This window comes from Octodon degus, unplaced genomic scaffold (assembly GCF_000260255.1).
Source record: "Octodon degus isolate 3935 unplaced genomic scaffold, OctDeg1.0 scaffold00018, whole genome shotgun sequence".
Classification (NCBI taxonomy): Eukaryota; Metazoa; Chordata; class Mammalia; order Rodentia; family Octodontidae; genus Octodon; species Octodon degus.
This window is the reverse complement of record NW_004524594.1, coordinates 19,139,630-19,151,938: the sequence shown is the minus strand read 5'-3', so window position 1 is coordinate 19,151,938 and position 12,309 is coordinate 19,139,630. Positions and strand designations below refer to the sequence as shown.

General features: G+C 51.7%; 1 protein-coding gene across 1 annotated transcript; it reads right to left on the bottom strand.

The window, feature by feature from the left end:
• Window positions 1-6,461: 6,461 nt before the first annotated feature.
• Window positions 6,462-8,123, bottom strand: Fgf4 (fibroblast growth factor 4). The gene is made up of 3 exons (XM_004627111.1): window positions 7,784-8,123; window positions 7,130-7,233; window positions 6,462-6,638 (listed from the first exon to the last, which is right to left on the bottom strand). Exons 1-3 carry the CDS (start codon window positions 8,121-8,123, stop codon window positions 6,462-6,464), a joined length of 621 nt encoding a protein of 206 aa, XP_004627168.1.
• Window positions 8,124-12,309: the final 4,186 nt, after the last annotated feature.

Below are 12,309 nucleotides of genomic sequence, written 5' to 3'. Positions count from 1 at the left end.
AAAAAAACTTAAAAAAAGGAAATAGCTCATATGTCCATGAACAGATGACTGGATAAAGAAAATGTGGTAGCTGTATATAATGGAGTACTTCTGCTCTAAAAAGGATAAACTTGAGTTATCTGTAGTATTAGATGCCCCTAAAGGACGTAAGCAAAATAAATCTGACCCATACATTTAAATATCACATTGTTGCTCTTGTGTAAGAAATCCAAAGGCTAAACAAGGACGCATAACGGAGGATGGAGGACGGACATGGGGAAGTGGGAAGACCCCTGCTTCAAAGGAGAAGGGGATGGGGCTGGTGAGATGGCTCAGTGGTCTAAAGCACCTACTTAGAACAAGCTAAGCCAAGCAAAGCACAGGGACCGCGGTTCAATCCCCCAGCACTACATGCCAGCCAGCCCCGCCCTGAGCTGGCCACACACACACACACACACACACACACACACACACACACACAAAATAAATAAATAAATAAATAAAATTAAAAAAAAAAAAAAAAACAAAGGAGAAGGGGAACTGAGGGGCGGGAGGGAAAAGAGACAGAAAGAAACATGGAAACAAAGCTTCAGTAAATGAGGAAGGTAAGAACCGCTGAAGTGAGGAGAGGGAAATGGGGAAAAAAAGAATTATGTACGGGGCCGGGGAGATAGCTCAGTAGAATAAGCGCTTCCCTGGCAAGTGCAAGGGTCTGAGTTTAATCCCCGGTTCCACCAAAAAACAAAAAACGATATATTATGTAAGGTCCAGTAAGATAGCTCTGTGGTCTAGAGCACCTGCTTAGGCAAGCTTAGGCAGGCACAGGGGACTTGAGGTTTGATCCCTGCCACCCTCAGGGTGGGCTGAGCCAGAAAAAAAAATATATGTATATTATGTACAGGTACAAATTCGCTATGATGAGTGTGACCAATATGTATGACAAGTGTATACTAATAAAATATAAAATCTTAAAAGCTGGCATCCTGTGTCCACTTGGCTTATTTAAAAGCTAGTTGTTCAGGCTCAAAAATTAATTAGCATGGTATTTTCATAGAAGCCATGTACCTCCTTCCTTTCAAGACATGTGTAGATTACTTGTAATACCTAATACAGTGCTAACACAGATAATTGGTGCACTACATGGTTCAGGGAATAATGCAGTAGAAGTCTGTATGAATTCAGTACATATGCAATTTTTTTCCCCCTGGTAGTTTTTGATCTGCAGTAGGTTGGCTCCCAGGACGAGGGACCCCTGAGTTTGGGGAGTGGGGCCATGACCTTGGTGTTTCACTCTAAGCAAGATTGAATCGGCATCAGGAGCAATGATGAGAACTGGACTGGAATTCTCAGGTTCTGGCTATAGTCATGAGAAATGGGTCAGGTAGACAGCGATGGTGGCACATGCCTGTAATCCCAGAACTTGAGAGGCTGAGGCAGGAGGATGACTGTGAGCTCGAGGCCAGCCTGGGCTCCAGAGTGAGTCAAAGATCACTCTGAATTATACAGTGAGACCCTGTTTCAAAAAAGATGGAGAGAAGGAAAGAAGAAAGGCAGGTGACAGGGCAGGTTCTAAGGGAGAAGCAGCCACACCCAAGGTAAGGCCTCCTCTGCATGACAGAAGCCCTAGCACCAGCCAAAAAAACCTTCCCATTAGCAGCAGGCAGATAGAAAGGCTTGGGCTGTTAAGTATGCCATTAAGCCTCTCAGGGGAATAACAATAGGAAATATTTACTGTTTGCTTACATCTTCTGGATCCTCAGAGCTGTGGAGAGAGCCAGGAGTTGTCACTGGCTACCCAAGGTCACCCTAGAAAGAGCACCTGGGATAGGCCCCAAGCCAAGGGAAATGGGGCACTGTGTCAGGTCACTCCTGAGTTTAGGAGGAAGCTGGAAATTCCAGGCTCTCTGGGCAGCAGGCTGATCTGATCTGAGAAACCCAAGCCAGTATTATCTCTCTCTCTCTCTCTCTCTCTCTCTCTCTCTCTCTCTCTCTCTCTGTCTCCCCCCCCCCTTTTCATTCATTTCATTGGTCATACTGGGAGTCAAACCTAGCACCCTCCCACTGAACCCAATTTTTCTTTTTATTTGGAAACAGATTTTTACTAAGTTGCCCGGCTCCATGCCTTTGCCCTGACTGCTCCTTCTGCCTGGAAAGCTCCCCCTTGCAAGGCTGCACCCTCAGGGCCTTCACTCCTGAGCCCCACCCTGGCCTCCCTGCCTCCCACCTCCCCACTTTGCTCTCTGTCCTGTTCCCACTGTCTACCTTGCTGAATGGATTCTGTCCCTTCTTAGCTGTCACCTTCTTTGTTACAATGAGGGTTCCTGGCACAGAGCAGGTGCTCAAGGATGTGTGACTAGAATGGGTGGCTCTTCCAGGGCTTTGGCCCAGGCTGACCAACCCCCAGCCCCCTTCCACACTGGAAGTGGAGAGCCATGCAGAATCACCCATGGGTTCTGCAGCACGAGTAGATTTCATCTCAGAAACAGGTGAGCATTTCTTGTTTGCCAGGGGCAGACCTGGAAGTAGCCTGACCGAGGACACCAGGGGCCAGTGGAGGGATGGGGTGAAGATTTCAGCCTCCTTCCCACCCCCCTCGAATAACTGCCTGGCCTAGTCTCTTGGGGCTGCTGTCATGGTACACTAAAACCAGGAGCCAAAGAAAGGCAGAGTCCATTCTGGAGAAGTCCAGCAGAAAGGCAGAAGTCCATCCAGGCACCGACTGACCAGGGCTCTTTCTGACGGCATCAAGAAGCCCTCCCCTGGTGGCTGGCAATGTCTGTTGGCTTGTGGAAGCCTCACCTGGCTCTCAGCCCTCAGGTGTTCATGGTGGTGTCTGTCCTTTTACACAGCCTGCTTTGTGTAAAGGCTCCAGCAGACTCCACTTCCAAACTGGGGGGTAGGGCTTCAATGTCTTTTGGGGGGGTTTACACAATTTAACCCATAATGTTAGACCTGTTACACCCAGATCTGAGGTGTCAGGAAGAAATCAGGGAAGAAGCTAGTCATGGTGGTGCACACCTATAATCCCGGCACTCAGGAAGGCTGCTGGGGCTGGAGGATCTCTGGGAGAAACCCTGTTTCAAAAAAAAGATGGCATTTTCTTAAAAAAAAAAAAAAAAAAAAAAAAAAAAAAAAAAAAAAATCAGAGGAGGGTAATGTCTTAGAAAGCAGAAGAGGCAAATTAGGAAGATTGTCTTTTTGGAGGCTTTCTGGGAAATAACTGAACATCTTTTATGAGAAGAGGTAAGTCCCAGATAGGCATAATTATGCTAATCTGTGTCATTCCAATTTTAGTGTATGTGTTGCTGAAGCTACACTCTAGGCATAGTTAGGTTGGCATTTTAAATACAGTGTAGCAGTGAAATACACTAATAAATGCATCGTAGTGGAAAGTGGTCACAATATAGTATATATTAACTAAAACACAAGTTTTATAAAACTATACTCTACTGGTACCCTGGAATTTTATTCTATATACTGGAGTGGCAGTGGAGGTCAGGCCCAGGAGGAGCACTCAGCCTATAGGACCTTCCTGGCTCTTTTTATTTACTTATTTACTTATTTTTTGGCCAGCTCAGCCTGCCCTGAGGGCAGGGCTGGCACCCGCATGTGGTGCCAGGGGATGGAACCACAGTCCCTTACACCTGCCTAAGCTTGCCTAAGCAGGCGCTTTAGACCACTGGGCTATCTTGCCAGCCCCTTCATCTTTTTATTTTGAGATGGAAGTCTAGCTACAGTGCCTAGACTGGTTGCTAGACCGAGACTCTGCTTCCTCAGCCTCGGGAGCAACTGGGGTTTGCACAACGCCTGAGCCGAACCTCCCTTGACTTCCCATTTTCATAAAAGGCAATTTTGGGCTTTTCCTATTGAGGCCACAACCTCCTCCAGTCTTCTGAGCACCAGCTCTAGAGCACTCTCGCTGCCTCGGAGAAGCGCAAGCTGCTTGAGCGAGCCCCAGGGTCGAGGCCAGGGGGTATGGACCCTGGTTAGGGACAGTGTGGTCATGGCGTGAATTAACCCCATTGGGAGAATGAGGATAAACTGCTGGATTCGGCGTCATGGCAAAACTTGGTGACACTCACAGCCCCCCAAGGCTCCTGTTTTCAAGGCTACATTTGTGTGGACACAGCTGGCTAAAATTTGTCTCTCCCACCCCCACCCCAAGCAATGTGAGGGAGGCCCAGACCTCAAATAGAAATGACCACTGGAAGACTGGAAGACACAAGATCTTGGCATTTCAAGGCATGTTTTCACCATCTTTAATACCTTTCCCGATTATTTACATCACATCTAGTGGGGTTCTTTTTTCTACATGACGAAATGCTTTTCCTTTCATTGGGCATCTCAATGTGCATAGCACATATACCACATAATGGATTGGCACCTGTATAAAACTACAGACAGATTCTGAAACAGTGGTAAATACAGAACCCTCACAGCTCCCCCACAGCAACATGAAAATGCGACAACAGTTCAAAGGCGCAGTCACATCCCCAGATGCATCCTGCACAGTTTGGGAAGAAATATCCATGGAAATTACCAGTGACCAAGGAAGATGGAATCCTGCCCTTAAGACATTTTAATCCCTGACTGTTCGATAGGGCTCTGCGATGAGATATCACTTAAGAATTTGATACATCCAAGTTGATCACAGTTTGTTTCTATGTGGACGTTAAATACACCAAGTCCACAAATTATCCCTCCCCCAGCCATCCCAACAGCATAGAGATCTCTGACCATTGCTGGAGTCTAGGGCGTGGTTTAAATAGTAGAAAAAAATGTATGACAGCGTAATGTGCTAAGACTATAAGCAGCAGTTTAAGGCATGTGGTCCTGTCTCCGTGGCTTCTTGCAAGTGGCTTCTTATAGGCCTTGGTTAAGAATAGTATTTTAAGTCGACGATGATTTGCATTTGAACAAAGACTTTGCAAAAGGAATGTGAAAGACAAAAAGTCCAATCAGATTTTCCAGTCTTGCTGTCTGTAGAATCCCATAAAGTTAATTCTGGAGACAGTTCAGAAACATCCTAGGAGAGCCTTAAAGTCTTGGCGAAACATTCAGAGCATTTCTGGTAGCAAGCTAAGGTCATTTTGTATAAACTCTAAAAAGTCATTCATTAAACCTAAATGTTTGCCATCACCTCGGAACTTTTTTTAAACCTCACCAACCCTGCCTCTTCCATCTTTATTCAACGACAGGGGTTACATTTGTAAAATATATAAAGGAAAATATAAGGTTACTTGGTGACCATATAGTGCACTCGAACAGCTGTCTGCAAATATTTTCACCATGATTACCCTTACTAAAAGTAAATCACAGGGGTAAAGATAGCTCAAACGTGACAAGGTTCGAATGGGACGCACCAATGCTATCTGCAGTCCTCTTTGGCTACATATGGAAAAAAGCCACTCGGGATGGCAAACTGCACCCATCTGATCCTGGCGCAGATTTCGCCAGGGCTTTATGGGCTTATGAGGTAGACGTTAAATGCGCATGTGCAGGGAATGCATGGGAAAGCAGCGTGTTCCTGCAGGCGAACGCTGCATCCAGTATCCTGTAGAATTACGTGGACATTTTACCTAAGACCGATAGCTAGTTGTAGCCCGAAGCTCCCTATGCACAGGGAAGTCTAGGTTTGGTTTTTGCTGTTGTTGTTTGCTTGCTTTTAAACAATAAACATTCCATTCCATGACAGTAAGAATGTCCTATCACAAATTATATGTCATCACCAGATTTTGGGGTGCAGTGCAAACACACCATCCTGTTCACTTCCGGCTGCTCATCGGGATATCTATTCCTTTCCGTGGACTTTACAAAACCATTTTGTCTTTCCCTAGTGACTACCACGACATGGACTGGGGCTGATCCACAAAACGCAAACAGGAGTTTACAAAGTTGTCTAAGGGTCTCTCCCATCCGGTAGAGCAAGGAAGATTGACTACAGCAGAGCTCAAAGGTCAGCCTTGACAGATCTAAAAACGGAGCGGCAGCAAGGACCCGGACGGCGAACTTTCTGTACAGAAGTGAGTAAGCTGATATGTCCTGATTCATAGCAACAAGGCACAAAGGGAGTGGGCCACTGCAGGATGCTGGTGGAGGCAGCGCGGCTTCCAAAGGCCCAGGCTGGCCTTTTCAGACAGGAATGCTGGATGCCATCAGAATCTGATGTCACCGTTTTTGAAAACACAAAATAGCAGCACACTCATGACAACTTTTTGACAGTGAATAGATCCAACAGTAAAGGTACATCCCTGTTGCGCCAGAAAAGTCAAGAGTTGCCTCTTTGTTGTTGCTTTCCTCCTTTTTTTTTCCCAGAAAAATATAAAACACACTCACAGAACCATAAATAATTTGATGGCAATATATACATATTTAAATAATTAATTTAAATAGCTTACACCTACTCTTGCATTAAACTCTCCGTCCAAAGAAAGTTCTCCTCCAGAAGGTTTCTAGACACTGCGGCTGGGTTGCTCTGGAGGTCACAGCCTGGGGAGAAAGTGGGTGACCTTCATGGTGGGAGACACTCTGTTCCCCTTCTTGGTCCTCCCATTCTTGCTCAGGGCGATAAACATGCCAGGGTAGGTGTGGGACTCGTAGGCATTGTAGTTGTTGGGCAGAAGGATCTCCTTGAACTTGCATTCGTCGGTGAAGAAAGGCTGGAAGGAAGAGCGCAGTGTGAGCCAGGCCAGGGACCTGGGGGTGGGGCAGGGAGGTCTCTCCTGGGCAGCTGGTGTCAAGACCCTCACAGGCTAGGAGAGGCTATGGCCAGCCCACAGCAGCTGAGGCCTGGCCACCTGCCCGGCACCTAGCAGTTAGAGGGCTGAGGATTCCATCTCTGCTCTGTCTGGCCCACTCTACCATCCACCCTTTGGGTGCGGACAAAGCTAGTCATGGCCCCTTGTCAGTGATCTGGGTGGTGCCAACTTGGGGTGACAGGAACAAGGCAACTACCATTATCAGGTGGGAGACCTGGAGACTTCAGGGCATTCGAGTACTTCATGACCAGCTCTAACCTGTTGACCACACCACTGCTCCCCTGGCCCTTGTGTTTGGTAGAAGGGTCCCCTGTGGCCTTTTCAGGCCACAATCTTCCTGGCCCTGCTCCTGGCCTCTAAATGGGTGTCAGGCATAACCCAGAGGCACTCACCGAACCATACAGTTTGCCCTTGTTGCTCATAGCCACGAAGAATCGGCTGGCCACTCCAAAGATGCTCACGACCCCGCGCTCCACCGGGGAGAGTTCCAGGAGGCCTGGGGGCGGGGCACAGGTCATTAAGGGCAGGTGACCCTTGGCCCGCAGCCCTCAGCCTATGTGCGCCTATCGGGGACCTCATTTCTGTTGCAGATGACGGGTAAGGGACCCAGAGTCCCCAGTGCAGGATGCCCCCAACGGCCTCCCTAGCCCCTCTCGTGTCCCAGCTGTAGCATCAGCACCCACTCCCCAACCGCAAGAGTGAGGCGGCCCCCAGGCCCGGCCCCAGCCTGGGCGAAAGCCCCGGTCCCCCGCGGGTGCCGTTGACCGCCGCGCGCTCTGTGCCCACGGGCGAAGGCGCTGGAATTCAGCTGCTGGAGCCCGGGCTTCCGAAGGCGGGGAGGCGGGGCTCGGCCGGTTCCCGCGGCAGCTGCAGGAACCGAGAGTGTTAACGTTCGCGAGTGCCGGCGTCATCGGGGACAGGAACCGGAGCCTGCCTAGTCCCCAGGGCCAGTGAGCAGGTGCCCTGCCAAGGTCTCCAGGAGGGCTGCAGTGAGTTTGAAGAGGGGGCCGCCCCGGCCCAGCCCTTCCCACCCGCCGCCCACTCACTATCGCCGGTGTCCGCGTGCACGCCGCCGATGCGGCCGTCGGGGAGCACCTGGAGGTGGAAGCCAATGCCCACGTTGCAGTACAAGCGCCGCAACCTTTTGATGCCCAGCAGGTAGTCGCCGGCCCCGCTCTGGGCAGCCGCCTCTTGGGGCTGAGCAGCTACCGGCAAACGCGCCAGCGAGCGCGCCACCAGGCTCTCCCAGCGGCGCTCCAGCTCGGCTTCCAGGGTGTCGTTGGGTGCGGTGGGCGCGGCTGCGCCCCCTCGGCCCGTCCAGGGCCCCAGAAGGGCTAGCAGGAGCGCCGGGAGCAGCGCAGCCGCGACCGTCCCGGGCCCCACCATCCCGGCCCGCGGGCCGTGCGTCCGTCAGGAGGTCCGTGCGCCCAGGAAGCCGGGCCGAACTGCACTGGTGGCGGGTGCGCACGGCCTGGGTCAGGGCTGGGAGTGCGCGGCCAAGACAGGAGCCAAAGTGGAGGCGAGCGACGGTCCCCTGGGGAGCGCTATCCAGGAAGCATGGAGCAGCAGCGGGCGTGGTGAGCCGCCAGCGGGGACTCTACGGCGTGGTGCGCACCTCCCTGCGCGCTGGGCAGGCCGGAGGCGAGCAGCTACATATATAGCCGGGGCCCCCTCCTACTCGCCAGCTCCCGCGGGGGGCCGTGCTCGTTCGCCTGGGAGCACTGGACGCTCGCGACTGGGTCTCAGGCGCCTGCCAATCAGGGACCAGGAATCAGGGACCAGAGAGGGGAGGAGGCCAGGAACGGGTGCAGCTACTGTCACCTGGAAGGACCCTGGCCCCCACCCTCGGCCCCGCCCAGGGCCCGCACCTCGTCGTTCCGCCCCTCGGATCACCTCCACTTCTGCTTTCCAAAGTTTTCCGAAAGCGCTTTGTCTTCGCTGTCTTCCTTTACCGAGTGAGCGCAGAGGCTGGTATCCCATCCTGGGCTGCGCCCTTTAGAGACTCCCGGGAACTCCGGTTCTTCTGCTGTGGTGTTCATGACTGGCCTGGGGTGAGGTGCCTCAGAACAGGAGCCCCGCTGTGGCTGGCCAGGCAGAGGACAGGCGAGGGCTGAAGGCTGCGGGGAGGCCAGGCCAGGTAGGGAAGCCTGGGCCCCACCTTTCTTCTGTCTAGTAGAAGCCCAGAGGAGGTGGGGGTGGTACTCTTAAGCGAACCCTAGCACAAAGTAGATACCGCGATGGACCAGGATGGGCTGCAGCCTGGCACCCCAGCACAGCCTACCTTGGAGCCCATGGGTCCTCAGGGTGGCCCACTCCCCACTTTGAGTTACCAGCAGGAATGCTCAGAATCTTAGCCAAGATGGGGCCCGCCAGATAGCCTAGAGGACTAAAGTGCCTGCTTAGGCACAGTGCAGCGGCCAGGATTCGATGGCTAGTGTGTAGTGCTAACCTTCCCCCCAGGTGCGCTGAGATGGCTACTGAGACTTGGGCTTGGCAGCGCGCATCTGTAATCCCAGTGCTTGGGAGGCTGAAAACAGGAGGATCACTACAAATCCAATCTGTGTAGTGAGATCCTGCAGACCCTGTTGAAGAATCCTTGCCAGGACCCCCACCCTGGAAGGCTGTCTTCCCTCGCTGCACTCCCATCCCCTTCTGTGTCCATTGCTTGCCTGATGGGGACAGGCTGGCCTCTAGATGCTGGTTCACCCACATGTGAAACCACTGTTCTTTGTGGTACCTAAGAGGCTCTGTGGGCCACCGCCCAGCCACAGCTGCAGGGGCTTGGAGTCCACCTTGTCCTGTACTGCCACCAGCACCTGTGACCAGAGACATTTCCAGGGTTCTCTGAATCCTGCTGGGCCTCTTTCAGAACCCCGCCTGGAAGGCTCCAGGAGTGAGGCCTGGTGAGGGAACCCTCCGTGGCCTTGGCCCCTCATGAAGGCTCTGTGAAACAGCTCACAGCTGCAAGATGCAACTGGCAGCCCTGGGACTTAGGTCCCAGAAAGTCCCACCATGGATCTGGTACCTAGATCTTAGATAAGAGACTGTCCCTGCCCCATCCATCTTGTCTCTGGTCCCTGAGGCTCCACTGTGAAGTGGTATGGAAGGAGGGCAGCCTTCCTGCTGAGGTCCATCTGGGCATTTCTGCGCAGGTGTGGAGCCCTTCCCATGCAGCTGTCTGGCTCCTTCTGAGGTGAGGCCCTCCCTCTCAGGACTCTCCAAGCTGGCTCAGTTTAGGGTTCCTGTCCTGCCCCTGGAGTTCAGCAGAGAGCCCTGCAGTGGCCAGGGGCTTCCCCTCTGCTGGCCCATTTCACTTTAGAGGTGCTTTTGGCCCAGCCCCTAGCAGGGATGCAGAGCTATGAGGTGGAATCAATCAGACTGATTCAGGCTGAACTTCCACCCTGACACACTGGTCCTGAGCCTTACCTGTAACTGCTGCATGCCTACCCTCCCACCCCAAGACTGTCCCCTGAATCTGCCCCATAGCACTTTTCCTAGCTAGATCTGTCCTCAAATAGGAGCCTTTCAGGGATAACTTGTGCATTCCTCAGTCCCTCTGCTCTCACAGCTTCTTCATAGCCTTTGACCATCTTTGGCTGGGTGTAGTGGTGCACAAATCTAATCCTAGCTACTTGGGAGGCTGAGGCAGGAGGATTATAGCCTGGGCAACTAGGAGAGTCCCTGTATCAAAAAATAAAAGGGGGACTGGAGGTGTAGCTCCATGTTGGAGTGCTTGTCTAATAACAGAAAGCTCTAGTCTCTGTCCTCAGTATTATAAAAAATAAAATAAAATAGACTCTTATTCATTTATTACTTAACTCACCCCTTGGAGCAATCATAGATAGGTACGTGGTCTTCCCAGCAGTGGACAACTCCAGTGCCTGGCATGCAGTAAATGCTCATGAATGTCTGTGAGTGAATGCTGCTCTGTGAGTGTGATCTGCAGGGTGTTCAGGGTCTCACTACTAGATCAGACTCGTAGTGATCCACCTGTTTACAGCCTCCCAAGAGCTGGGATTACAGGCTCGCACCACCACACTCAGTCTCAATTGCTGTCTCAGGGTGCCCCCAGGGGTGGGGCTGGCATGGCAGGCCCTGGGATTGAACCCCAGACCCCTACGCCTGCTTGCAGGCACTTTAATCTGCTGAGCTCTTTGGCTGGTCCAAGACAACTTTCACTTCTAGTCAGCCTGTTTCTCCATTCGTAAAATGGACCCAAGAGTCACCATTATCCTCACAAGACAGTGTCCTGCCCTAGGAAGAGGCTGAGGTGAGTGTGGGGCTGGCTCAGGTAGGGTCTGGCTGGCAGCAAGTGCTCAACCTTTGAGATAAACAAAAACTACAAGGCATGGTGGTGCACACCTGTATTCACAGCACTCTGCAGGCTGAGGCAGGAGAATCACTAGGAGTTCAAGATCAGCCTGGACTGCATAGCAAGACGAACCCCCCCCCCCAAAAAAGAAAGAGAAATAAACAAAGCTATGTTCTAATCTTGTTGAAGGCTCAGCCAACAAATCAGCTACTGGTGACAATATTGTGAAGCCTGCAGCCACAACACACACTCCTAGGAGGTCCCCAGAGTTGGCAGAGCCACGGAGACCAGAAGTAGGATGTGGGACAGGAGTCAGGAGTAGACAGCCTGGGGAGTCTGTGTCTAGTTGGGCTCCAGGGAGTGCTGGGTGCCCTGACCTGCGTACCTAACACGGGACGGGTTGAAGCCTGCAGCCATAGCCATAGCCCCCAAGCCCTCCTAATAGTGACCTTTTATGACTTATGGCCCCCCAAATCCCACAGTCACTGACTTCCCTTAGAGTCATTTTTCCAGAAGAGTGAGGGCCCTTCAGAGACCAACCAGCTGGGCTGTTAAGGGTTTAGCTGGCTTCATAATAATAAGAATGAAAAGACATCATGAAAATCAGATCCTAGTTCTTGGACTGAAGACCCAGCCTTGCCCACCCAGGCCAGGGCTGCCTTGACTTTTGCAACTTGCTGCCCAGTAAGCTCGAGTCCTTGCCTTTCCTGGTCTCAGCGAGGCCCTCACAATATTGTCACTATGCAAAGCATAAGAGAAAGCCCGGCCAGAGGGTAGACAGGGCCGCGTGGGCCCCCAGCACCCTAAGAAAAATGAGTTTTTCTTTAGAACCTTTACAGGAGGGGAGATTCGGCTATTTATGATAAAATATATAAATATAGCAAAGCAGACCATTCAGCCTGTTTTGTTTTGTTTTTCTTTGCAGTTCTGGAAAACAAACACAGGGCTCCATAGAGCCTGGGCAAGCACTCAGTCACCGAGCTACGCCCCAACCCCTTAACCTAAATTTAAGAACATTTTCTTTTTCTTTTTTTTTTTTTTTTTGGCAGAACTGGGGATTGAACTCAGGCTCTTGCGCTTGCCAGGGAAGTGCTTATTCCACTGAGCCATCTCCCCGGCCCCTAAGAACATTTTCTTTTTTTAAAATTTATTTATTTATTTGCGTGTGTGTGTGTGTGTGTGTGTGTGGCCAGCTCAGCCCACCAGGGGGCGGGGCTGGCTGGCATGTGGTGCTGGGGGATTGAACCACGGTCCCTGTGC